Source organism: Ciona intestinalis, chromosome 10 (genome assembly GCF_000224145.3).
Source record: "Ciona intestinalis chromosome 10, KH, whole genome shotgun sequence".
In the NCBI taxonomy this organism is placed as follows: Eukaryota; Metazoa; Chordata; class Ascidiacea; order Phlebobranchia; family Cionidae; genus Ciona; species Ciona intestinalis.
Genome location: NC_020175.2, coordinates 2,118,304 through 2,145,238, shown reverse-complemented (window position 1 = coordinate 2,145,238; position 26,935 = coordinate 2,118,304). Strand labels below are relative to the sequence as shown.

General features: G+C 32.8%; 3 protein-coding genes across 9 annotated transcripts in view; 1 reads left to right on the top strand and 2 right to left on the bottom strand.

Moving 5' to 3' along the window:
- LOC100184744 (MAP/microtubule affinity-regulating kinase 3) overlaps nucleotides 1-12,905 on the bottom strand; it is a 19,656-nt gene extending 6,751 nt beyond the window's left edge. For all 7 annotated transcript variants that reach the window (XM_018813810.2, XM_018813811.2, XM_009861656.3 and 4 more), the window contains exons 1-14: nucleotides 12,710-12,905; nucleotides 12,100-12,273; nucleotides 11,738-11,791; nucleotides 11,022-11,070; nucleotides 7,301-7,366; nucleotides 6,221-6,291; nucleotides 6,018-6,074; nucleotides 5,340-5,474; nucleotides 4,373-4,474; nucleotides 3,489-3,608; nucleotides 2,681-2,780; nucleotides 2,080-2,192; nucleotides 1,692-1,833; nucleotides 823-946 (exon numbers count right to left, since the gene is read on the bottom strand). In XM_018813810.2, coding sequence (XP_018669355.1) covers nucleotides 823-946; nucleotides 1,692-1,833; nucleotides 2,080-2,192; nucleotides 2,681-2,780; nucleotides 3,489-3,608; nucleotides 4,373-4,474; nucleotides 5,340-5,474; nucleotides 6,018-6,074; nucleotides 6,221-6,291; nucleotides 7,301-7,366; nucleotides 11,022-11,070; nucleotides 11,738-11,791; nucleotides 12,100-12,273; nucleotides 12,710-12,739 — 1,337 coding nt within the window. In that variant the 5' untranslated portion in view covers nucleotides 12,740-12,905. The remainder of the gene's footprint in view (nucleotides 1-822; nucleotides 947-1,691; nucleotides 1,834-2,079; nucleotides 2,193-2,680; nucleotides 2,781-3,488; nucleotides 3,609-4,372; nucleotides 4,475-5,339; nucleotides 5,475-6,017; nucleotides 6,075-6,220; nucleotides 6,292-7,300; nucleotides 7,367-11,021; nucleotides 11,071-11,737; nucleotides 11,792-12,099; nucleotides 12,274-12,709) is intronic.
- Nucleotides 12,906-18,372: 5,467 nt separating this feature from the next.
- LOC100182377 (nucleolar complex protein 3 homolog) lies at nucleotides 18,373-20,870 on the top strand. Its single transcript, XM_002119233.5, has one exon. It carries the CDS (start codon nucleotides 18,406-18,408, stop codon nucleotides 20,299-20,301), a length of 1,896 nt encoding a protein of 631 aa, XP_002119269.1. The 5' UTR covers nucleotides 18,373-18,405; the 3' UTR covers nucleotides 20,302-20,870.
- A 1,239-nt stretch (nucleotides 20,871-22,109) lies between these two features.
- On the bottom strand, nucleotides 22,110-25,315 carry LOC100180039 (mitochondrial carnitine/acylcarnitine carrier protein-like). The gene is made up of 8 exons (XM_002119571.4): nucleotides 25,089-25,315; nucleotides 24,904-24,996; nucleotides 24,709-24,845; nucleotides 23,786-23,994; nucleotides 23,459-23,531; nucleotides 23,293-23,402; nucleotides 22,866-22,987; nucleotides 22,110-22,474 (listed from the first exon to the last, which is right to left on the bottom strand). Exons 1-8 carry the CDS (start codon nucleotides 25,185-25,187, stop codon nucleotides 22,412-22,414), a joined length of 906 nt encoding a protein of 301 aa, XP_002119607.1. The 5' UTR covers nucleotides 25,188-25,315; the 3' UTR covers nucleotides 22,110-22,411.
- Nucleotides 25,316-26,935: the final 1,620 nt, after the last annotated feature.

Genomic DNA, 26,935 nt, shown 5'->3' with positions numbered 1-26,935 from the left:
AAAGCCAGTGTTTATTGTTTAAACTTTCGGATTTTGCAATAGTGTTACTGTTACATAACTTAACAAGTGTACATAAATTTCTAATTAAATATTTTATGGAAAAAACTAATATCTTGCAACTGGGATTTACGAAACTTTGGTTCTTGCGCGGTGCCAACGAACAACGTTTTTTGGCCTCTGTCCAAGCTTGGCCGGGACGATATTTACTTCATGACAAACCATTCCGTCATTTTAGCTAGTCGCTGTGTTTTCGCAGCGTAACCGATGCGCAGGACGTAAGAAAGTTGATTTTATTATTAATAGGATTTCTTTCTATTACAAAAATACGAGCGTTTTTCGACGATCCGGAGGGTGACATTATCAGTGATAAAGGGGTATTTCTACAATTCTGATCTGATAAAAAACTGCTGCAACAGTTATAAATAATTTTTAAATAAATATTTTTTGTATGAATTTCAATTTTGCAACACTGGGAATTACGAAACGAGACGTCTCTTTAACCGCAAACCACGTGTTCTGTATTCTTTTGATTAGAGACGCTTTTCGACTGAATAGGAACGTATTCTTGTACGCCTTTCTCCTTGATGACGTCATAGGTGCTCGGGCTCGTGCCGAGCTTTTCGTTGAAGCTCGGCGATTGGCGAACCCGAGCTTTTACGACCTCAGCACATCCCTAGTGTCTATTACTACAATATTTATCACTGTATTCGGTCCAGCATGCGTTTGAATTTAGAACAGTCGCTGAATGTAGTTGGTATAATGGTATATAGTAATGGCATTGAATACAGAATTAAGAAATTTTTATAAAACCAACTAACTTACCCTGGAGTTGTGTCCTCTGATATAGCCGCAATAGCTGTACGTGGAGATTCACCATTTCTAAGATTATGTTGGTGAGCAGAAGTGGAACGTGCAACTCCTTTTACAACATTGTTTGTCTTTGAATCTAGATGGAAAAAAGTAAAGTATTTTAAATAATCAGGCACTTTGGAAAAATAACATTTTGTAAAATTGAAAAAAAAAAACATTTTTGTAAAATTGAAAAATTTAAATTAAAAAATAGATTTTTTTCTAATTTTTTAAAGCAGGTGCTAAATCTTAAAGCAACTGATATGGTAAAGCGAAGGTGATTTACAAAAAAAATAATTCATCACATAAGTGTGTCTGTTTTTGGATATGTATTTTGAATTTATATTCCCTAGGTGATATTGATGGCAATGGTGTATTTCATTTATTGCTTTCTTGTATAATGCCCGCTTTATTGTAGCATGGTAATAACCTTGAGCTGAGGCATAGCTGCTGGCAGTAGAGACTGAAGCTCTCTGATTTTCTAAGTAATTCCTCACTATTCTCATTTTATCTCTGGGCATGCTTCTGGTGAAATTGACCCTGACTAAATTTTGCTCAAAACTAAACGAGCCGGCAGCCAGGCCCCCCTCGCTTCTGTGATCTGAAAATATAGAAAAACAAATTCTATATCTCAAATTATTGAAAGATTTTTTTGAATCTGTATAATCGATCTAAAGAACGAAAGCGAAAAAAAGGGGCGATAAAAATTTTTTACAAAATTGAAACTGCCAAAAATAAACCAACCATATAAATAAGTCAGTGTGACACCCATGTATTCAAAAACAGCCAAAACGCTGTTGGCCAAAAAAAATTAATGTTACAAAAAAAATGTTTTCCCTTACTTTCTGTGCTGACCCTTCTTGGCTTCTGATTGGCTGAGACACTCCTGTGAACTTTTCGAGTCTGCTGATTGGACGGCGATGGTTGGCCGACTTGTTTAAGCGATAAAGCACTGCTTGATCGAGATGCTGATGGATCAGAAAGCTGAAACAAAAATATTTTCACTTTAATACTAAAAAAATAGAAAACTCATAACAGACTTATTATTTTGCATTTTTCCTTTTTTGTTGAATCAGTTTAACATACTTTTTAAGTTTTTACATTGATTTTTAGTAGCAAGCCAAATTATACACAATGGTTAATTTATAAAGAATGAGCATAAAAACATACAGAGTTTAAAGTATATACTTGTACTGCTTTATTTCCCAATATAGATAAATAATAACCAACCTCTGAAGGCTTAGTGCCAAGGAGTAAGTAAGTTGCAAAGGAATCGTCATACGCACGGGTTCTGATTGAGTTTTCTACTTCTTCCTTGTTATAACCCATGTCTATCATTGACTCTGGTAATAGATATACTTGGTTAATGGTGGGTATGTAAGTTATGGGTTTGGAAATCATGTATGCTGTAATGTGGGTATTTTCTTGTATACTTCACAAACTTGTATATATAATATACAATCGAAAACTTGATTATTAAAATATGTAATAACTACTAACGCAAACATGTTTTAGCAAACTGTTACAACTGAATAAACAGTAAAAATGTTTAAAAAAGTGGCTGAAATGTTCATTTGGTTGTATTTTACTTGAGATACTATGTTATAACAGATTAAAAAGACAGTATTTGTGCTTTATGTTATAACAGGGATAAAGATACAGTATTTGTGCTTTTATTTTCAGTGTAACTTGTACAGCTAGATATTGATGAATAAACAATCTGGTCGATGAGCTGAAAAAGTAAGTTGGAATTACCGATTGAGACTTTGCAATGGGCCCAACCAAAGAATTTAACATGAATTTCTTATTTAGGGGATATATATTAACTTACGTAATCTGCCTTCATCATTCTCTTGGAATGGAGCATCCACATAAGGTTTAAGTGGTTCATCTTCATGGCCGATGTTCATCCATTTATCTTGCATTACGGACTGCACAAAGGAATGGTAATGGTTTATTTATTAGCTTCATGCAGTTTTAACTACTGGTAGAATTTATTGAACTTAGTTTAAAGTAATGTTTATTAGAAGAGGAGTCACTAGAGTAGTGCTTGTTATTTGGGGTGGCAAGTACCATGCAACTTAAAGGAACATACCAACGAAAAAAATGTGCGTTAGTATGCCGCTTAAAGTGAATTACCATAACATCTTAAATGCCACAGTCAAGCATATTGTTATAGTAAGGTTAACTGTAATAACCCGATTTATTTGCAATGTGTTTAATAGAATGAACTTTAATTTTTCGGTGGTCACCTTTTAATTTTTACTGATAACACTACAAGTAATACCAGGGTATGAATAGTGCAACTGCATCAACTTTATTTGATCCTATATTTATACAACCACCACATTAAACACTTCCTTTGTTAAGTAAATAATATGGCATTAAGTGGAAACTTCCTATGTATTAAACCATGGTGTAGGATACACTTAAAAGTAAAGTAACTACCACAATTAACAAAGGTGACAAATTAAAAATAGAAAAACAAGAAATATAGACTTTTATCATGTGCAAAAATGGAATCTTATTAAATTTTAATGTCTAAGAAATGAATTTGTCAAAGTACAAATGCATCTTGTGGACAATGTACGTTATACCAGAAAAAAAATTTTTTTTTTTTTTAGTGAAAATGTACTCACAGTCAGTGTTCCACGTTTGGTGGGGTTGAGAACAAGAAACTTTCTCAGTAAGTGCTCACAATCAGTGGACATATAAAAAGGAATTCTGTATTTGCCCCGAAGAACACGTTCACGCAGTTCCTGCGATGTGGAAGAAACTTAAATAAATTAGTTCAAAGTAAAATATACAAAATTGGGAGTGCTCGAGTTGGTGAGTCCCACAGCGCTACACAAAAAAGCTTCAGAATTGTTAGGAATGTGTCAAAGACGCAAAAAGTAAGTTTCGTAACCAGTGGCGCAGCTTGGAGGGGTTTCGGAGGTTGTGACCCCCCCTTTTAAACTAAAAAAAAAATTTTTTTTGATTAAAACCCCCCTTATTTTTTTTATGGCTGCGCCACTGTTCGTAACTAACAATGCGATTAGTTAATTTCCAGGCAGTAAATTTCCAACAAACGAAAAAATAATGAAAGAAAATTTCATGCTGGTTTATCTCAATATCTTTTAGTGGCATTGCTTTTTTTAATTCTATTATTTTTTGCTTTTGCGTGCAACAATAGCATTTGGGCTCGGCCCAATTTTCCGCCAAGTGACGCGTGTTAAAATGGAAGAACTCCGGTCACAAGCTTTTGAGCTGACTTTGGCTCGGCACATCCCTACGAATTAGATAAGAATATTGGCTACTGAAATCTTTTTTGACAAATCGCAGACAATCAATACCGGTTTAGCTAAGCCCAATCTAGAGCATTAACGTAAAGTTAAATATGAATGCCAAAACAATATTATAGTATTCGCTTGTGCAAGACTTTAAATGTTGTTCAGTCACAACCTTTTAAGTTCAGGTTCAAATCCCTAATTAAAAGATATACACCGCCATTCCAAAGCATACCTGTTGTAAACATACTTACTTTTAAATTCTGGCCATCAAATGGTAAAGAGCCGCTGACTAATGTGTAGAGAATTACACCAAGTGACCACACATCAACCTCTGGTCCATCGTATTTCTTACCCTGAAAGATGGTGTGTTTAAACATAGAAAAATAACCAAAATATATCCCTGTAACTATGGAAAATGAAATATTTATAAAACATTTATTCTTTAAACAGTGACACTTGGCACAATAAAGTATAAATTGTTCAAATGACGTCTTTTTTAAACATTTTTATAAAACGTGTTTATTTTGTTTGAAAAACACCAGTGTCATTACTTGACACATGGTATATCCTATATGAATACACCAAGTAAGGGAAAGAAAACACATAATGTGCCATTGTCCTTCCCACCAGAAAAACAGAGATTACAAAAAAACAGAATGGGCATTAATAAAGAACGTCATGCACCAGTTCAATCTGATGTCTTAAACACCTTTTAATATAGACATGGACAGTGGTTGGATAACTATGACTAGTTGGTAGTAATGTAATTGAAATTACAATCAAATAAACTGCATAATCAGATTCAATAGGCATATATCTTGTTTTTTAACTTTACAATAGAAGACCATGGTTTACTTCGATACACGAATATTTATACTTTTTTTTTCAGTTATAAACACTCATAGTTCATGAACATTACCCAATTGTATTCACAATTAAACCGTGTTGTATTGACTTAAAGGGTGTTTTACTTAAAGGGTGGATAAATAAAAACTTAAAGGGTGGATAAATAAAAAAAAAATATATATATATATATATATATTACATTCTACAAAACATTATATTCTGGTTTTTTTATGACATTCTGTTAAAAGCATAAATGTAATTTAAACATTCTTTGGTTTAAATGGAACTAACACAGGGGAACAACGGATAAAAACAAGATATTATGAAATACTTTACAACTTTTGATTGACAGTTCATTGATGTCATCCTTACCTGAAATAACTCTGGTGCAGCATATGGGGGACTGCCACAGAAAGTGTCAAGTTTATGTCCGGGTGTGAATTCATTGCTGAAACCGAAATCTGCAATTTTTATGTTCATGTCAGCATCCAACAGAAGATTCTCAGCCTGAGGATAAGAATTTGGGAGTAAATTATAAAACAATAAGTAAAAACAAACTGAAACTCTGTTAAAATGAACTGGTCTACAAGTTTTTTCTTTTTGTTAAAAAGTTGTGAAAAAAAAAACAGACTGAATTATGATTTATCTTAATTAGAACCCCTTTTTCATATACTGCCCAGAACCATACATACCCACTATTTATGTAATATTGGACTACGAGTCTACGATGAAACAAATATATAAATAATGCAGTTTTAACCTATAAAGTCAGGCTAATTGTGGTCTAAATATGTCTACAGGCACAAGCTCCTGCATACATAGGCTCATAAATGCCATTTGGTTCATTTTTAAGGGTATTTATCATATAAAATCTCAACCTATTTACAGCAATTTCCTAAAAAATTGTTTCTTTATGTTTATGGTCAAATAATTGCTGTTTTGGCAAAGATTTAATAATTCATGGCATTTTCTTGCCTTATCAACATAGTGGTTAACGGTTTCCTGAATTCTATTACTCAATGTAGTTGTTATTGATGCACTGCTGCTTACCTTCAAGTCTCTATGGACGATATTCTTGCTGTGCAGATACTGGACTGAAGATACGATCTGAAACAAAAGGTAAAATTCTGAAACAGAAGTAAGCATATTTGAAATGAAAAACGCTATACAATGAGGGTAACTATATTTTTGTGATTATTATGTAAAGAAAATATGGTTAAAAATAGAAGTATGTTAAAAAATGTTTGGCCCACCTGGCGAAATTTGGCTCTTGCTTCCTTTTCTTTCATTCTGCCATGAGCCACAAGGTAATCAAACACTTCACCTGTGCAGAGTGACAGTTTTACTACCGTGATCGCATGGTTTAATACTGTAATAGCTGTAATGCCTTATCACAAGGTAGTAAAAACCTAGTAATACAATACTGGGTGGGGACAATTGGAATGGTTGGATTTGATACAATGTAAAGAAATACTAAAAAGGAAATACAAATTTTTAAATAAAAATTAAAGACATTATTACAGCAGTTTGTTAAAAGTAAAGACAAAATGCCTAAGAGAACTGTGTATTTTCGGTGATTTAAAATGAAAAACTGGATAACGTTTGGTTATACCTAAGCCTATTAAATTGGCACAATACCCTGTGTCGTAATATAACTGAACTTACAATTGTAATTGTGATGCATACGATAAAGCGTTTATGCAATAAGGACAACACCCATGCACTTACACACATCGCGCATTTAAAGTTAAAATTTTCTATTTATGATTTCATAGCTCAGTAAGAAGGCACGGTGCTTCGAAAAAACTTAGAAGCAAACCAGTATCGGGCAGATTTAAATCATATAAATTCGTGGTTCAATAAATTTGACGAGGGAGGATTTATGTAAGGGTAACTTACAGCTGCATGGGATGGTAATCTGTGTGCAATTCGGATTAGAGGTAAAAACATACACATCCCTAGATGCTAGCCGATTAAGCAGAGGCGGGTGGTAATATTTGTAATGCGAATATTTTGCATCGTTTAGATCTTAAATTCTCAAATTGAAAAGAAGATATGTAGTACAGGTTACACAACAAGCGAAAATTACCAGACAGGTATGATATTTACATTTGAAAATTAAAACTAGCTTGAATCTTGACAAAATACCCCTAAATGAGTTTTAAATGTATAACATAATAAAAGTCAATGTTTAGGCAAACAAATAAAACTTTTTTTTACCCTCAAATTACACCTTTTTTTTATACTCATACTACCAAAACATGTGTGTACTAATGAAAATGTTCAGGTAATGTAATAGGGAAACTAAATAATAAAATAAGGCAAGATCGTACCTCCATTGGCATATTCCATAACAAGAAGCAGTTGCTTGCTGTTTTCTATCACCTCATACAGTTTCACTGTTGAATAAAAAATACTTTGTATGAGGGTTTATATAAGAAAGTAAATAAATAACTTTTGTTTCTATCGTCAGAAAAAGTGCAAACAGCAAAAAAACGGATATTACCAAAAAATGGTAAAAAAAGAAAAAATTCTCTAATTGTTTATTAAAGAAGTTTTAGAAGTACACATGTTAATGAGAATAGACATAACTTAAATACGGAAAAAAAGGAAATACAATATTGCTGAAGATGTTGGCTAGCAGTCCTATCACCATTCATGCCTCACATAATCAATAGTTGCAACCATGATAATTATCTCTTCTTCGATTCATTAATTAATATTGAAGTATGGATATTCACCAATATAGTGATGACTTAGGCATGGCGGGGGTAAGTCATGGCATTTATGAATTAGAACAATGGTACTCAAACTAAGAGTTCTATTATTCATTGTTTTAAACTAGTGTGTTTCCTATAAATTCATGGTTTACTTTAATTGCTGCTTTTTTGTTTTGTTTCTATTGTATCTTATTAAACTTGCAAACCTTGGACGACCTACATGTATCACAAAAAGTTTTTCCTTCACTACCTGTACCATACTTTTACACTTACAAGGTGAGTCATTTTAATTTTAAATTAACTTATGACTTATGATACTGATCAACAGAGAAACTTATAATAAGTAACTAACACCAATTTTAAAAACATAATAACAAATCACATGCAGATATTCACAGTATGGGTGTTTAGCTTTTATAACAGGCTATTGTTTTGACTGAGACCATATAGTTCTTACAATCTACGTCATAGTATTACTTGCTATCACCCCTAGAAAAGCGATCACATTTACTTGACAAGGTGACAAATATAGGAAATAATCCATATGTTAAATCAGTGGCTATTCTCAAACATAAGGAGAAAATCGAGTATTTTATGTATATATATTATATATCAAATAGGAAAGAAACAAAACATTAAAGCTGACACTTAAGAATATGGTGGAATTGTATTTGGAATCATAAAACAGTTTTAATTTTTTATACTTGTCTTAATTTATTAAAATTTCTTTATAAATTGAGATGACATACATCCTATATATTTTGTATCATAATTTGCATATATTTTTATGGAAATTACCAAACATGAGGTTCCATTACTGACCACAGAATACCACAAAGCACATGTAGCTAGAACATCGTGTCCTACTAATGCCTTCATTTTAGTGGCCGAGTGTTCATTAATTTTTTAACAGGTTTTAGGAAAAGGCTTGCATTTTGGCATGGCCGCATTTAATTTGACCATGCATTGCTTGCATTTTGTAAGAGGGCAATTTTCATCAGTTGTTTTGATTGGTAAATGTGCTTGCTATGCAGCAGTTGGTATTTTGAAGCAAGTTAGAGTTAGACGGAAAGATTTGCCATTACCGCAGAGTGTATACAGAAAAATAAAGATAATTCCAATGACGAAAACCAGTCACTAACAAAACAAAAGTTTCTTTGAACAAATTTGCATCTTTATGGCATAAGGAAATTATGTATAAAACAAACACTGTACACAACTACACATGCACCATAGATTACTACCAGTCGGCCATTTTTTTAAATAGATTGACCTACAAATACATATACGCCTGATATCTAAGTTTACATTTTAGAATTTACAGTTTTGTTTTATCAATAAAAATAATTATAAAATAGAAAACTCTACATGACAAACAAAACCAGAAGGGCCTATCATTTAAAACATATTAAAAGTACATTATACCCAAAACTTGGAACTACTACATTATAACCAAAACTGTTCACAATAATGAGTACTTATTTATAAACTGTTTACAAACTCTATGTTGATAGGAAACTTAGTTTAGACGTCTGTTTATGTTACGGCTTGATGCAGTTAGCATCAGTGTATGTTTAAAATTGGTTATGAGGTGTTTGGCCAACTAATACTACAGCCTTTACTTCCACTAACCGCATCATTGAGAATCGGCCATGACAACAGAATAAAAATAAAGACTTCCTTTAGAACCACAATGGAGAAAAAGCATACAGGAGAAATAAGGTGATGTTAAAATTAGCTCATATACTTCCAATTATATTATAAACGATAGCATTTTGTGTGTGGGATAAATTGTGCACTGCACTAAAAATGATTTATAAATACAATTTCTTAATCAAGTTGGAAGAAAGTGTGCCAGGAAGTAAATAATTGAATATCCTTGTGGTAGTGTGGACATTAAGAAATACAGCTGCGTAAAAATGAGTACCAATACACACAATTCTCATTTCAGAAATCCATTCTCCACAAGGTTGTTTGAAGGGATTTAATTAAACAAACATGGATAGCGTATATGAACCTTACAAGTCTGTTGTACCATATAGGCCTACAATGTACTAATTTCGAAGGGGTAAAACACATTTATAGGTTTAAATAACTTTTTCACATGTTTTGGTACACTGTCCCTTAAAACCTGCATACACAAAGTGAAATAAATTATTGCACTCTATATGAAAAATCACATTAGTAATAGAGACTTAACAAGTAGCATTTTGAAGTATAAAGGATTGGTAAGGATTAAAAGTATTACAAATAGCCTGTTATAGTGAATGGTTAGTTCAGATTATCAATTAAGAATTCTTTTGGATTATTACAGCTAGTTCGCTGTGTTGTGCGTCATACACCATGACTTCACCACCATGAAATAATTATATAATATCCTTGTAATATAAGACGTGATCATAAAAGCGTTATATTCTATTTGAGTAACATATGGGTATATTTGTGGGAACAGTTATGATTTGTTGAATTTTTTCTACGAATTTGTTTGGTACTGTCAACAAAACAACAAAAATAAAGAGGATTGGAATAACAAAGTATTGATACACCTCAATAGTGTGAAATTTTTATTTAAAACAACTTTTATCCCTAAACAGAAATAAACCTATACTGTGTACTAGAAGTGTCATTTGGATATATAATGATTCACCAGTACATTTATGAACAAACATAATTACAGGCATTCAGGCAATGATATACTGGTCTAGTGGTTTATCTTACAAGTGTAGTAAAAGTAGACTAATGTGAAACTACAACTAAGATGGAAACATATTATGAACCGGGATTAGATTGGCAAGAAAATCAATCTTTAAAGTGTGGCTGTAGTGAAGTAGCATCCATTTGGAAAATTAACAACGTTATCAATAATGTGTGTCATAAAGTCTAAAGTACACAAAGGAGAACTGTGCATTTTTCATTTTACAAAAGCAAACAGCCATGAATCGTAAGACACAACTGATTTTTGATAGCTGGTTAAATTTGTATACTCCTTTCAAGGTAGATGATACACTGAAGGCCAAAAACACAGCTCATGTATTAATTACAGTTAATTGTAGCCTTGCGACTGCCCACAGATGGTTTGTATAAAGTACATGTACAAGACATGACACACAATTTCAGAACACTATCATTGTACAGTTCCTTACAACCAGTTATTCTCTTAGTACTTTTGGAGCTTGTTTTTTTGTGAATATGACAATACCAAATATATTCTGTGTTATTATAAATAATTGAAGAAACCTAACACGTTAAAATATTATACCGGATAATTTGGCTTTAGTTTATTGAAATTGAGGTTAAATAGGAAATCCACAACATTCAAAACAGGTAAACTTACCAATGTTGGGGTGGTCTAAATGCTTCATGATTCTCACTTCACGGAAAAGCTAAAAAAGAAAAAAGTGTAAACATCCACTACATGTGTAGGCAACTATATACTGGTTGTAGCATAGATTCCTTAATATATCTTAAGGAGTCTAAAACTTGCAGTAATATTTCAATGTTGATTAAACTAATTTTTTTAGGATATAAATATATAAAAGTGCATAAAAATAGTTTATATATAATAGCTAAAGAGTAATATATTACTTGATTAAATCATATCCTATGTAACACCATCACATGTAAGTAACTAAAATCTAACAATTTTCTTTTTAAAACACAAAATTTCACTTTTTGGGCAACAGTTTACTTTTACTACTAAGTGTAAGGCATGACATGGATGTAATTGTGTGAGATGAGACATGGAATTACGCAAGATACAAAAAGGTCTGGTGCCATGCTCGTGTTTCAAGTGGCTGTTGATGGATAGCTGGCAAAAGGTGAATACTCAATTTGCCTGGAAGTTCCCTATAGTGACTTGGTACTATAACTTAATAAAGATCTATACATTCAAACCAATTCACAAAACTGATGACTCACTATTTATATCAATATGTAAAGGTATAATTTGACCTACTGTACATTTACTTTATCAATGAAATAGACATGCTGAATCTTCACAGTCAACAGTATGGTTAAAAAAATTAAGCAATAGTGGTTAAATAAATTCACCTTTTGTAAGCTGCTTGTATTCAATTGCTTTTTGTCGATTATCTTTATAGCAACCTGTATAAAGTATTAAAAAATTAAACTTAGATGGCACATTTGAAACACACTTAAATTCGAATGTTCACAAAAGAGTTTAAGTGCCTTTTCCATATATGGCATACACGCGGAATAGAGTTAAAATGGATGATATTAGCTAGGGTTTATATACCATGATTAACAGAATAAAGTGATCAATAAAGCAGCACATACATCACAAGACAAGCTTGTTTAAGAACTGCAAAAGAAGTTTTCTTTATTGAACTGAAGACTCGTGAATCAACCACAAATAATGCAATATATATATATAATATATAAAAAATTCTCACCTCCCGTCCAGTTAAAACGTGTCTTGCGAGTTTTACTTTAGCAAAGTTGCCTTTGCCAATGGTTTTAAGAATCCTATACTGGCCTATATGGGGTTGATCATCTCCTGTAGCCATTCTAGATCGTTGCATGTGATTAGATGGGTTGCGGTGCGACCGTAAACCATCACCACTTCCCTGAAAAAGTTTGTTTTATCATAACCACTTGCAAGTGAGTATTCTTACATTAAATTATAACATGCTACAATTTTTTCTAACATCAAGTAATTATAACATGCAAATTTTTTTTTTTCTAACATCAAGTAAAACAAATTAAACTTTAAATATATACCCTTCATTTTTAGGACAGTGCAATTACATGTGAACTTGCAATAAAGGTTTTATGAGAGTTGAATCTAGGTTGATTTTTTGAAAAAATCTAAGTGCGAAGATTATGTTTGCCTAGTTGTTTGTTTTCCGATTATAAACCCGCTGATGTGCACGGTAAACAAACATCACACAAAAGCTCTGACTCGCTTATGGTAATCCTTATTTCCCTTGGGATTTCTACTTTTATTTTTTCTTTACTATTGGCATTGGCATAAACCTACACATTAGATGATAGTTTACTTACTCCTCTGTCTTCTGTAGCTGATCTCGACATTCCAATTCCACAAGTTAGTGGCTCATTGTTCAAAAGGGTGGAATGGAAATGGGTTAATACACCAGCAGTACCTTTTTATACCCGATGACAGACAAAATTTACAAAGATAGCAGTTAACGTAAACTGTATCATGCAAATATTACAAAATCCTAATTATCTATGAAAAATACAGAAAGTATTGAATTTAAGTCTAAAACAGAAAAGTCAATGGACCTAGTGGCAATAACCATGTAATGCAATTTACGGAATTCTGCACTTTATTGATTAAACAAAAAACGCAGAATAATTATGCTCCCATTTATTGATTAAGGGATGTGATATTTTTTGAGGTTGGGTTCAAATAGGGATGCACAATACAGAATTTCTAATCTGTGACTGTAAGATTTGAATCTCTTTATGTTCGAATTTAATTATGGGATTTAGTATTTTGTTTAATGACGTCATCATACATCATATCTTGAAGTACCTTAACAACTTTATAAAAATAATATTTGTGAAAACAGTTATATATCCTTGATTTTGTGGGGTTGCGCAACATTTTGGTAACTGAGTATCACAGCGCAACAATTACCTAATGGGATAATTTTTATAGATATCTTTTATACTTAACATCCAGCAAGGCTACTGTTAAAGCATGAATAAACTAATTTATGTGGGTAAATGTAATATTGTAATACAAAAAAAAAGATTTGAAATTCTAGATTCAGAATTTTAGGTTCGAAATAAACCATTCTAGGATATTTTAGAATACCTACCTAACTATTCTTGTACATCCCTACATAGGGATGGTCTATACCTAATAAAGGTAATTCCCCAAAAAAGAATAACAGAATAACTAGATATTCTAAACTACTTTTTTCAAAATCTAGATTTTATTGAGATTTTCATATAGTCTGATCTCAATTTTCCCAACATTATTCACATTATTTCCATTGAAATAGTAATTTGCTAATATGTGCTAGAACATGCATGAAATAAAAAATGCACATTTGGCATTCTCTTACCTAACATTATGATTAAAAAAAAACAAATGTAATCTCGCCTAGTGACACTTATTTCATTTGTAGAAGTTTTTTACAAAAACAAAAATGGTCAATACTGGGCAAGTCCACAACTTTAAGAAGAACTATGATTTGTGGGCAATTATCTTACCTAGTGGCGTAACCAGGATGTTACATATTCATCCTTTTTATGCTTATTTTAAACTAAATTCAAAGTTTGTTGAATTAAAATCACAGTTGCTATGTCTAGTTCTTTAAATAGGGCAGTTTAGCTATTTCTGATCATACTTAGTTACATAAGGGTAAAAAGGAGGGTGATTCAGGTGAAAATAAGTGCTTTATTAAAAAACTATTCGCAAAAACTTTAATTTAAGGATGTGCTGAAGTTTTAGAAATTACGGTTTGCCGAGCACCGAACTTTATTGTCAATCTCTGACTGAACCAAAATGCTTATGACGTCATCAATGATAAAAAAGACGGCACTATTACTAGCCTAGTTTCCTAAATCACAGTGTTGCAAGATGGAGAATTCAGTCGAAGTCACAAATCATATATATTTATATATATTATTTATAAAGGTTAGACAATATTTAAATAATAATATTTGGAAATATAATTATTTATTGTGTTTATAATTAAACTTAATAAAAATAATGTGTGAAATTTTTATCTTAGTATTTTATCTCAAAAAGCTACTAAGTTTTAAAAATTTGTTGCTTTAACAGTTCTTTATAGATATATAAGATTTTGGTTAAATTGTACAGTGATGAAACCACAAATTTCTTTGAATATGATGTAAATAATCTGTTTACAGGTGGAAAAACATTTAATAATGTACTTACATAGTTTATTGTAAAACTATGCCATATTTTTTGCACAAACTATTGGAAAAATTAAACTATATTTGTCTAAAAACTGTAGATAGAGCAGTTGTCTGTATTATATAACACCATTCACAATCTATTACACAACCAAAAATCTATTCAGGTTTAAAGTTAAAGGCCTATATTTTAAACAGGTCACACAAAGAGTAACATTATAAAGTGAAACGTTTATTTAGAATTTTAAAGTTTACCTTTACAGTTATGTTAGAAAATACAAGAATTACGATAAACATATTTATATTATATACAACCCCGCACTCACCAAAACAACAGATCTCCAGATTTTTGACGTCAACCCAGTTTTTTAAATAAACGTTTTACCCTACAGTGTTACTCTTTGTGTAACCAGAAGTTAATACATTAGAGTTTATTAACAATATACTTCGTACCAATTATATGCATGAGCCTAAATTTTAAATCGCGATTTTCCTATAATAATGCATCAAATTTTAGCTCAGACGGAAATCTTCAAGTGGCTGTTATAATGAATCTCCAATTGTTCGCTGTAGCGAAAGAAAAACACTCGACTTTGAAATCACAAAAAGGGGGTGGGGTAACTTGCAAGTGCAATTTACAAGTTTAGGGGCATTAAATTATGATTTAAATCGTTTTTTTTTTTCGTTTTGAGTACCTTATATTATCGATCGTTTTCGGCAATTGTTTTGAGTACCTTATACCACCAATTCAAGATTCGATTATATGTCGAATACCTCCCACAGAAATAAAAAAGAATAGAACGCGCATCTCTAATGTCGGTAAAGAAGAGAGCATGATACACTCTCTTTTTTGCGAGTCGTTCCCGTTTGCTATTGTAGTCAATGGAGTTCAGGGCGTTTTACGTAGTTTATCTTCGTTTTTTGACTTAATTTCAATCTATGGGAAAAAAAACTTTTTTTTAAATATATATATATATATATCTAACAAATGTTTGTTGAAACGTTTTTTTTAAATTTAATAAATAATTAAATTTTCTAAACAAGCGCTAAACTGTAAGCGTTAACTTATCAAAAAACATATTGGCGTAATAAAGTGGAATAGTTAGTGTAGTTTTTGAAATACACAGCTAAAACCTCCTAAATCGTCTATGCTCCTATCTTTTACAATGGAGACCAAGCGAAATGGGGACGGAGTTGGCGGTCACGTGAGTAGAAAGAAGAATGTATCGCGGTTTTAAGCAGTTGTGTTATACTTTTTTTTACTTCTGTAATATCTGCACACAATTGCTTAACAACAAGAGAGTCTATACCTATTAAAAGGACACGATTATCACGTAAATGTACATCACTAAGTTCGTGATTGGCATTTCAAAAAAGTGTAACATCGCCGAAATTAACATGAATGCAACATAATCACATGAAAGTGTAAAACCGCGTCAAATTAGATAAATGTAAGATTAGGCGGTCCCTATTTTACCTAGGCGATCCCAATAGTCTACATCAGTGTCGTAGAAACACCGAGTAGTCTAACTGTCGCTATCTTGTTTCCAAAATCGAGCAAAAGCGATGACTTTAGCAATGAATTTAAACGAACTTATTAGGTTTTGTTTGCGATTTTCTTTTGTGGAAAGGCATAAAATAGCATATATTTACCTTATAAAACATTCTTTGCAAAAATCTATACAATTACCCCTATTAAATGACTAAAATGTCACAAATTCACCGCTTCTAAATCTGGTTTTTTAATTTTTTCGACACAGAAAACAAATTAGGCATATTTTTTAAACTTATTTCTATGACTCCGGTCTACTGCAGCCTGTCACTCCATGGTTCTTTGGATGACTCTTCAAAAAACATCGATATGGACCCTACGTCTGAGTAACTTGTACATAGCAAGGTGGGGGAAGATGGGACACTTTGTCAGACAAGACTTTTTTTTAATTTTCCTTTTACGGACTCCCAATTAATAAAAATCAAGAAAATAAGGTTACAGGATTATTCGACAGTATTATCACGACTTTATAAAACGCCCGTCAAGCTGATTACTGTTTTTAAATATTAAAAAAAATATGTAAAATAGAAACAGTATACTTTGAACAGGTAAAAAGTGCGAAATAGTAAGGTGCTATTTTTTAATGCTCGCTAAAACCTAGTAAAGCCGAAGAACTTTTTTAGTTTGCGTGTGCGAACGATTAAACTAGTTTCATAGCTTTCAAATTTAACAATGATTTTAAACTGTCCCATCTTATCCTGTGTTTTTTCGAATTTGTAAAATTTCACCTGTTGTGCGGATCGCTAAATAACTTCTTGTGTGTTTTGTTATATTTTATTAAATTGTTGTCAATTAATAAAGGAATGATAGTACTAATTCGTGGTATTACCCCAAAACCGTCATCTGTTTTGATTTTGGAAATATTTGGCAATATGTGCTCAAGTGTCCCATCTTCCCCCATTGTACTATATATGCCTCTTTAAGTGGACATGATGTAAAAAATACAACCCTGTTTGGTTTTCAGAGTTATAACCATTATAGTAACTGTAAAGTTTTTCTGTTACAAATGGATTACAATAGTAATCTGGTGCAGTGATATATTCGTTCTGAATGATATAGCAAAGTGGGGAAGATGGGACATTTAAGCACATGTTGTCCAATATTTCCAGAATCAAAATATAGGATGGTTATTTTAGGTGATACCTCGAACTAATACTCGATTTAAAGTTAACAGAACTAAGTTGAGACTTATTTCGATCAGTTTAGTAAGCATATTTTACTTAAGTCCGACGTCGTGGCACAGTGGATGGCGTCTCTGCCTCTGTTGTTCCAGAGTTTCTGGATTCTAGACTCGTTGCTGCTACTATTGTGGGCGTGTGTGTCTTTGGGCAAGGCACTTAACGGCAACTGCTTCAACAGTACTTACTAACGGGTTGTATAAATTTCCAGTCGTGAAGAAAAAAACAATCCACACAAAGTTACATACGTGGTATCTTGTAAGCGGTCACCATATGTTATATATATACTACGTTATTGATGAAACAGAACGTCCGTGTTATAACTTTTACCTGTCACGCAAAAATAAAGTAACTAAACCTAATTTAAAAGTCAGTTCAGTTCTTCTATTTACAATATAAACAATTTGTATGTGAGCAATATATATGTGTGATGAAACAGAACATCCGTGTTATAACGGCTGTCTTTTTCTGGAAAGAGAGTACTATGTTGCCACGCGAAGATAAAGTAGGTAAGCCTAATTCAAAATTTAGTTCAATTCTGCTATCGACAATATAAACAATTTGTATGTGAAGCAGTCTTGTTCAATTCATGAGGCACAAGAACAAAGGGCACGATTGGTCTGCAGGGATCAATCCAAAGTCTATTTAAAAATATTTTAGTAACTGTTGTGATTTTAACTTTGGAACAACGTGTCTCTTGAGTTAGCTGTGTGATCTTTGAAGGTTTGCCCCTAAATTGTAAAACATTGGCCACTCAAAACTATATAAATGATGATGGCAGTAATTAAGGTGATTGTAAATGTATTAAAATAAGAAGAACTATAGTGAAGAATTCTGAAGTACGTTACAGATTAGGCTGGCCGCTGGCGAAAAAAAAGTGTTAGAGGTTGCCGGTTGGTTCGTTGGTAGAATGGTAGTTATTGGGTTAGTGGTTTTTGGGTTCTGTAGTTGGTGTTTGTTAGTAGATATTAACGTAGGGGGAGAATTCTTCACTATCCCCGTTAAAGTACCAGTTTATCGTAGGTATCATTCCTGATTTTCTGCAGTATTTTTTAAAACTTTGTTATTATTTTATTTTTAGCATTAAATTCATATCTAGTTCATACTTTTAAAAAATGGCGATAAAATCTGTTACCCAAAAGAGGAAACTGAATCAAATAAATGATAAGGAGTTGAAGTTTGAGAAGATGCCACGTATCTCGAAAGAATTCAATTCTAAAGGATCTAAAAAGAAAGAAAAGAAGTTTAATTCAAATCTTCTTCCTATTAAAGTTGCTTCAGGCAAAGTACTTCAGCAAAGTGTTAGTGAAGATGAAGAAGAGGAAGAAGAAGAAGTGGAAGAGCTGATCTGTGAAGCTCCAGAGGTCCAAAATGAGAATGTGTCCAAAGAACCTGCTCTAACCACGAAGGATCTTTTGTTAAAAAGGAAAAAAAATATCCAAGAAGCAAAGTCAAAGATTTCACAATTGGCATCTGATATACTCGCCGAACCACAGAAAAGTTTAAAAATGATTAAAGATTTGCGGCTGATGATGGAGAACCGAGAATCTCCAGAGAGCTATTACACTATAAAGAAGCTTGTCACTGTTTCTCTAGCTTGCCTGTTTGTTGATATTCTACCTGGTTACAGGATACGTGAAAGAACAGAGCAGGAGAAGGCGGTAAAGTTAAGTAAAGAGGTAAAAGCATTAACTGAGTATGAAGATGGTCTACTGCACCAATACCAGCAGTACCTACAGTCATTGGAAAAAATGATTAAGATGCGACGTCGATATGGAAATAAAAATCCTGCAACACGGGCCCAGTTATCTATGAGTGAGGTTGCAGTGCAAGCGATGTGTGATTTGTTTAAGCATACATCACACTTTAACTTTCACAACAACATAACAGTGGTTTTGGTACCAATAGCCAATGATGATAGGAACCCAAAGGTTCGGAAAATATGCTGTGATGCTTTAGAGGCAATCTTCTTATCGGACAAACTGGGTTCTTCCATTCTTGCTGCAGTTAAGGCTATCGCAAAAGTTTCTAAAGAAAGAGGGCCAAACAAACTCAGGGCAGAGTTTTTGAACACACTTTTGAAGTTAAAGATTAATCAAGTTGATTATTCTCTCATTAACCATAAGAAAACAAAGCAGGAAAAGATGGAGGCAAAGCGGGAAAAGAAAAAAATGTCAAGGAGAGAAATCAAGCAAATGAAAAAGCAGAAGAAACTTAAAAATGAATTAAAAGAGGTTGCTGCTGCTGAAGATCACGATGAGAAGATGGCTTTGCATACTGAAACTATTCAGCAAGTATTTCTTATATATTTTAGGATTCTTAAACATAAAAAGGGAGATTTGGATGGATCGCAGGCTGTACTACCAGCAGTGCTTCAAGGCTTAGCCAAATTTGCACATATGATTAACATTGATTTTTTCTCGGATCTTTTCGCGGTTCTGCAATCTCTGGTCTCACAGCAAACTCTACCACTCCAACAAAATGTACATTGCATTTTTACTGCATTTACTATTTTATCGGGTCAGGGAGAGATTTTAAATATTGATCCTGTAGACTTGTACAAAATGCTCTTTTCTTTGTTGCATGAAGTGGTTATGAATGCTCCACATTTAAAAAAGAAAAACAAGGATGTTACTAAGGAAGATTTAGACATGATTTTAATGTGTGTCTCTATTATGCTTAACAAAAGAAGAAAGCAAATCACACTAAATTCTCTTAATTCCTTTATCAAAAGACTGTCAACCATTGCAGTTCATACCGAACAATTCAAACACACTGTTAAGATATTAGAAGAAATTCAAAAGCTGTTGAACAGCAATAGCAAGGCATTGTCTCTTTTTGATTCCTCATCCCAAAGTTTTGGAACTCACAACCCTTACCTGGACGATCCAGAAAAAAACTGTTCCCAAGCTTCATGCTTGTGGGAAATGCACTTGCTTAGGAGACATTATGCCACTTCAATTAAACAAACGGCATTTCAAATTTTAAGAAAAGCATCAAAGGAACAATAAAGACTTTTTTCAATAGTTTTGTGTGTTCGGTGTCTTATGGTTTATTTTGAATTCTACTGTACCATTGATTTCAAAACCAAATATGATGCATATCGGAAATTCAAAAATAACTAATAACAAGTTTTAATATATTACCTGTATACCACTTTCGGTTTAAATTCTAAAAACTAATCGATAAATAAGTTGCTATGTGTCTAAACCTCTGTAACCAAAGTATAATTCTTAATATATTACGATTGGTTTTCAGTCAAACTACAGGTGAAGAAAATAAAAATTAAGATATGCGGACATATGGGCATTGCAAAAACAATTAAAATGTATTAGCGGCTTGTGCTGGCCAAATTTTTATGTGGCACATCATTGGTGTGTGTGTGTTGATCCATGACGTCATACCACCAAGTCTAGCATTTTAGTTTTGTGTTATAGTACTGTGGGGTAAGATGTACATTTTTGGCACATAGTATTTAAATATCCTTAGTGCGTTTTAAACAATTAACAACAGTCAACGGGAGTCGTGGGGAGATCCGGGTTTCTAATTCTTTGAATGTTCTTTGTTTACTATATTATGAGAAAATATATTAAAAAAGGTGTCCCATCTTTTTATATCCCACTACACTTGGATCAACCAGGTACAGTACGTGGACATTTTCAACGCCTAAAAGCACTTTTCATAAATGTGGCCGGGTTGTAGAGGCTGTCTCTTTTGAGCACATATTTAACGATATATTTTATTCAAATTTACTTTAGTGTACAAAGATAGAGTTATGGAACCGTGTTGCCTGACTATTACATGTGACGCAACTGAGTTTATGACCGAGCGACACTTCTTGCGTTTTTCCAGCGAACAAAGGATGTATGCCGCGATACGGCGAGCGAGCTAACGTCACGAAAACATCATTTAATATTTTAATGTTTTCGCACACGTGATATATGTTGCTATAAAAGCCTTTCCCTTTTCTTTGCCTTGAGACCATTACAGACTTGGTAATACTCGACTGTCCATTGTCCTCACGTTTCGTCTCCAGCTTATGCCGTTTGATGTTGTTCTTCTAACCAAAGTGTTTGATCGTGTTAAAGTATTATGTGTTGAGCTAGGTGCAAGCTGTTCTTTCTTTCGGCTACGTCAAGGCAAGAATGAAGGTCCGTAAACCTCAATTTAGCAACAAATTGCAAACGACATTATCCTTGCCATTCACTTTCTTTTTATAAATTTTGTTTTATTGCTTTAGACTCGGGTGGGGAAATATGGGACACTTGAGCACATAATCTCCAATATTCCAATAACTAAAATGTATATATTTTGGGGGGCTATAATGAATGAATGTAACTTACTTTATCCCCGCGTGGCCGGAAAACGACAGTCGTTATCACACGGGTTTTGACAATGAAGATCCTTGAACCTCAATTCAGCAACAAATTGCAAACTACATGATCCTTTCCATTCACTTTTTTTTTATAAATTTTTCACTTTTTTATAAAAAAAAATTGGGAAAATTTGTGACACTTAAGCACATATTCTCCGATATTCCAAAAACCAAAATGTATTTTGGGGGGATTCAATAATTTTTTAATATTATACGTTATACCATTATTAATTAACAGCACGTTAAAAAATATATTAAAACACTCAGAAATATGCTGAAAAGGAATTTTTAGGGATTTGCAAACAGTCAGAGTAAATTAGGACACTCCAGAACCTTTTAATAGATAAATAATTTTATCATGATAAATATAATTTTGTACTTTTTGAAAATGAAGTTTACTTATTCTGTCTTGTCCCACTGCCATAGCTTTTATCATTTATCATATGTATGTGCATATTTAATAGATCTTTGTTTGCGTAAACACAACAATAAGGTCGGTCTGCCAAGAGAGATTAAATGATTTCATGCAGTAGCCAGAAACGTCATTTCCACATCTTTTAATTGCATATAGTAATAATAATAAACTGTTTTCAATAAAGCTTCTGTCTTTTGCTGACAAAAATAACACACAAAAAAACGTCACATGTCACACCAAACATTGATACGTAAAATTATATTAAATAGTATTTGGTACACATAAATTGAAATTACTCTTTAAACTGGAGTTCTGTTGGTCCCTTTAGTAATCATAAAGGAGGTACAACATAATTTAAAGCTTTCAATGCCGCTTCATATCCAAGGAAACAACACTAAAAAAAAAATAACATAGGATTAATAAAAATAGCATATTCTGTCATATGTATTTTTTACAAAAAGCATTAAAACAAAAATATTTTTATATTTTTAGTAGGCCATTTATAAGTATGACTTTTTAAAAAGAAAGAACAACAAAAAAATTGAGTGACAGACTAGATACAAAGGTTACATATTGTACATAGATATAGTCATATACTTCTTCGTTTATAAGGTCTATAAGAGAAAATATTTTCAAAAAATTTGCCCAAATAAGCAAGAAACAGATAACAGAGATATATGCAGATCAACCAGATAATGAGTGAAACAGTAACTACACTGAAACTCTTTAGTTTTAAGAAGTATAAGACATAATGAAAAGGACATCATACACTGCTTATTACTTACTGCGTTGGCTGGAAAAGCTCTTAACATAACGGGAACAAATCCTTTGTACATTCCTCTTATTCCATCTGTTTTTAGAACATCAACAAACACATCTTTGATGCCATTATATTTTCCAGGTGGTGCTGAAAGTATTTATACAAATTGATATGTGCAATGAACATATTTTAATAGTTAGACAGTCCTATCTCTATTATAAAGTCTGTTATATTTGTGGTTTTGCATCCAATAAACGTAACTTTCATTGCTAACTGAGTTGTCACATCCACAAGGTTACAAACGTACAGCATGTAAGCAGGCATGAGTTGTATAAAATAACATATAAGACAACCATGTTATATAGACTGACGTTGACCTGCCACCTACACATACAGAAGTATCATTCATTCCTTATATTTCTATGAACTGTAAATAAAAGCAATTAAGCTACCTGTTTGGAATCTTGACTTTAAAACATCTGGAAATATGGCAACAGACCAGTTAAATATACCAGCCATTCCACCAGCGAATAACACACTACCAATGCTCAATTTTGTTGGACTGAAACAATAAACAAGATAAATTTTGAGATCTGAAATATTAAGAAAATGCCTCACTCTTGTCCGGCTGGTGTTAATGCATTCTTAATTCCTTCGTAGCTTGCGAAGTACATTCCACTTGCAGGGATATCTTAGAAAAAGTTTGGATTATTATTACCTAAGAATTTCACAGTTTGATATCAAAAACATGACCTTTCAAATGCCCAGCTGTATGATAGAAATGACATATGAAATTGAGTATATGAATTTATAAAAATTTTATTGATGTCATTCAAAGTCCAACAGTTTTCAAACTGCCACATTAACTGTTTTTTAGTGTATATATTAGAAAATAATACCTTATTGCAAAACTGCGCAAAAACACTATGGAATATTCATACTAACCTCGACACAATGTTAAAACAGTTCCTCTATAAATACTCCGGATGCCTCCTTCCCTATACAGTTTCTTAGCACAGTCAACAGGACCATTGTATTTTTTCTCAGCTGTTCCTTTCTGGATTTGGAGCAGACATTTGATACGTTCACCTGGAGCCATAATCACTGTGGTGAGGATACCGGAAAATCCACCGGCACCAAACAGTTCCAATAACCTGGGTGTAAAATTTTTAATGAATGACTAACACCTAATTATCACTATGTTGTATGATCGGTATTCGCTATAATGACTAATATATGTGTAAAATGTATAAAGTGATACATGGCTTAAAAAGGTTGAAAAACACTTAATGTAAAAAAGAAAAGGTTCGACCCTGTTTTTAAGTCCTGACCCAAAAAACAATGTGTGAATTTGTATTACGTATTTACGTCGTAATTAATTACCATGGTAAACAATCGTTATTATGATGCAATGAATCAACGCGTCAATCCCGTCTATAAAAAAACAGACATTCTGCTTGGCTAAGAACAACATTGTAAATACAAACCAAACCACTAGGCTCATGAAACATAAACCATGTTTTTTTCGCTTTAACTGAGGTGTTAATAATCCCATTCATACTGTATCAACAACCCTAAAAATCGCATTATTACTGTATCAACAACCCCAAAAATCGCATTATTACTGTATCAACAACCCCAAAAATCTAATTAATACTGTATCAACAACCCCAAAAATCGAACTATTACTGTATCAACAACCGCAAAAATCGCATTATTACTGTATCCACAACCTCAAAATCGCATTAATATTGTATCAACAACCCCAGAAATCGCATTAATATTGTATCAACAACCCCAAAAATCGAAGTTGGTGGTGGCATGCAATCTGCATTTTTGAAACTGTAATATGATTTAAGCAAACATACGAAAGCTTCGAGTTTTTGTCTGATTTTATAGAAGTAATAACTTCTTTTCCGACCCCAAATCCAAAGAAAGAGAGAGCAAATATGGGAGACACGCCAACAATTGGAGCTGCCATGCCCTTATAGAGACCACGGAATCCCTGAAAATTTAAAATTTTATAGAGAATGTATGCAGATGAGAATTATACTACACTATACCTCAAGCCGGACAGTTTTTACAGCACAATCCCAAGTGCCTTTAAACATTGGTGCTTGGCCAGGAGCTGGTGCTGGCATGGTTTGAAGACGAACCTAAGAATAATGCATTATGACTCAGGAGTACAAAGGCTAAGGCCATAATTGGTATATAGTTTGAGGTACATTGAGAAGTGTTTATTCAGCACCTTTATAGTATCTAGTGGATGCCCACTGACAACAGCACATATTCCCCCAAATCCTCCAGCAATGAAATCTTTCCAAACACTTCCTTTCGCTTCTCCCATCTTGTTCAATTAATTTTACGTCCAAACACAAAAAAAAAACAGGCAAAGCAAGACAACTGCTTAACACAAGAAGAAACGTAAGCTAACTATAAAAAAACTAATTACGTGCCCGGGGCTACGAAAATGCGGCTGTGTAGAATAGCGTTATTACACGACGCTACAATATAGCAAGATTTAAACATAAGCTTGTTTGTAAACTCTCCCATTGCTATTATGGGTAAAGGTCAAAGTCCACATTTTCTAAGCCGCAGTTTTGCGAGAACATAGATATTAGGGTTCCAACTTAAAACCACAGAAATAAACAAGAGATCAAAGATCTAATGCGTAAGCACGTTAACTAAACTAATTAGCATAGTATTAATTAACCCTTTTACTACAACGGTCGATTGAGCTTGATCAAAAATTTTTAATGCGTCCTCACTTAAATGGAAATAGTTTGATTCAGGCGTGAATCGATGTGAGGATTCCTTATCTCACCAACACATGCCCTCCAAATTCCCAGACAATATAACCGCTGTCTCGACAGTGCTGATTACTAGATCTGTTGGCGTAACGGTTATAGCGAGCGCTTTAATAACGTCATGTCCCGGGTTCGAACCTCGCCTGCCCTAACAATTATTTTGGATTTGTTTTCTTTTAATAAGAGATATATGAGACTAATACTATATATACTTTTTGTTTATATTTGCATACTAACGTAAACAAAGCCAAAAGTTACCGATTACCAGCGACATCCCGATGCACGGCAGTTTACTTGACTCGCAGTCGTTACAATCAATAATTACTCATTAATTGGAAGATTTTATACACTATGGTTTATAAGGCCAAGCTTAGTTAAAATTATTGTATCGAATACAGTCGATTAATCAATGTTAAAATACATTTTAAGTACGAGTTAGCTTCTTAAACAAACAGAAATGTAATCGTTAATTAGTCGCTAATTAGGCGATTATATGCAATATGGTTTTTAAAACTATGCTTAGTTCAAAATGCTTTATAGAGTACAATCATTTAATTAAAGTTTAAGGTGCATTTTAAATTCGGCGCATTTGATAAAACAGTAAAGTAATCGTTAATCAATAGCTAATTATGCGGTTTTAATTCTGAAAATTTAGTCTAAAAATTATAAATATATATTACGATTTAATTTCAATCAAGAGAATAAAGAATAAATGCTAGAATTGAGAATTGATATAAGTGCGAAAAAAAGTCGTCCAAAAAAACAACAACAACAACAACAACAACTGTTCGACGAAAAAGAATCTATATAACCACCAACGTGCTCAATAACGTGCTCAAAAAGAATAGAACGCGCATCTCCAATGTCGGCAAAGGAGAGTGGTGATACATGATACACTCTCTCTCTTCCGCGGGTCGTTCCCGTTTACTGTTGTAGTCAATGCATTCGACGGCATTTTATGTAGTTTTTTCTTCGTTTATTGACTTAATTTAAAGTTATAGGGTAAAAAAAATATTTTCTAATATATATATATTTCTAACAAACCGTTTGTTTAAAGATTTTTAATTAAATTTATAAAATAATTAATTTTTTAAACAAGTGGTAAACTGTAAGCGTTAACCTACCAAATACCTAAACTGGCCTAATAAACTTGAATGGTTATGGTTGGTGTAGTTTTTAAAACAAACAGCTAAAACCTTCTAAAACTACTATGCGCCTATCTTTTACAATGAAGACCAAGTGAAATGGGGACGGAGTTGGCGGTCACGTGAATAGAAAAAAGAATATA

Coding starts and splice junctions, on each gene's coding strand:
- LOC100182377 (XM_002119233.5), top strand. CDS start 18,406: ATGGCGATAAAATCTGTTACCCAAAAGAGGAAACTGAATCAAATAAAT.
- LOC100180039 (XM_002119571.4), bottom strand. CDS start 25,187: ATGGGAGAAGCGAAAGGAAGTGTTTGGAAAGATTTCATTGCTGGAGGA. Junction 24,997..25,088: donor ATCCACTAGATACTATAAAG/GTGCTGAATAAA, acceptor CATTATTCTTAG/GTTCGTCTTCAAACCATGCC. Junction 24,846..24,903: donor TAAAAACTGTCCGGCTTGAG/GTATAGTGTAGT, acceptor TTAAATTTTCAG/GGATTCCGTGGTCTCTATAA.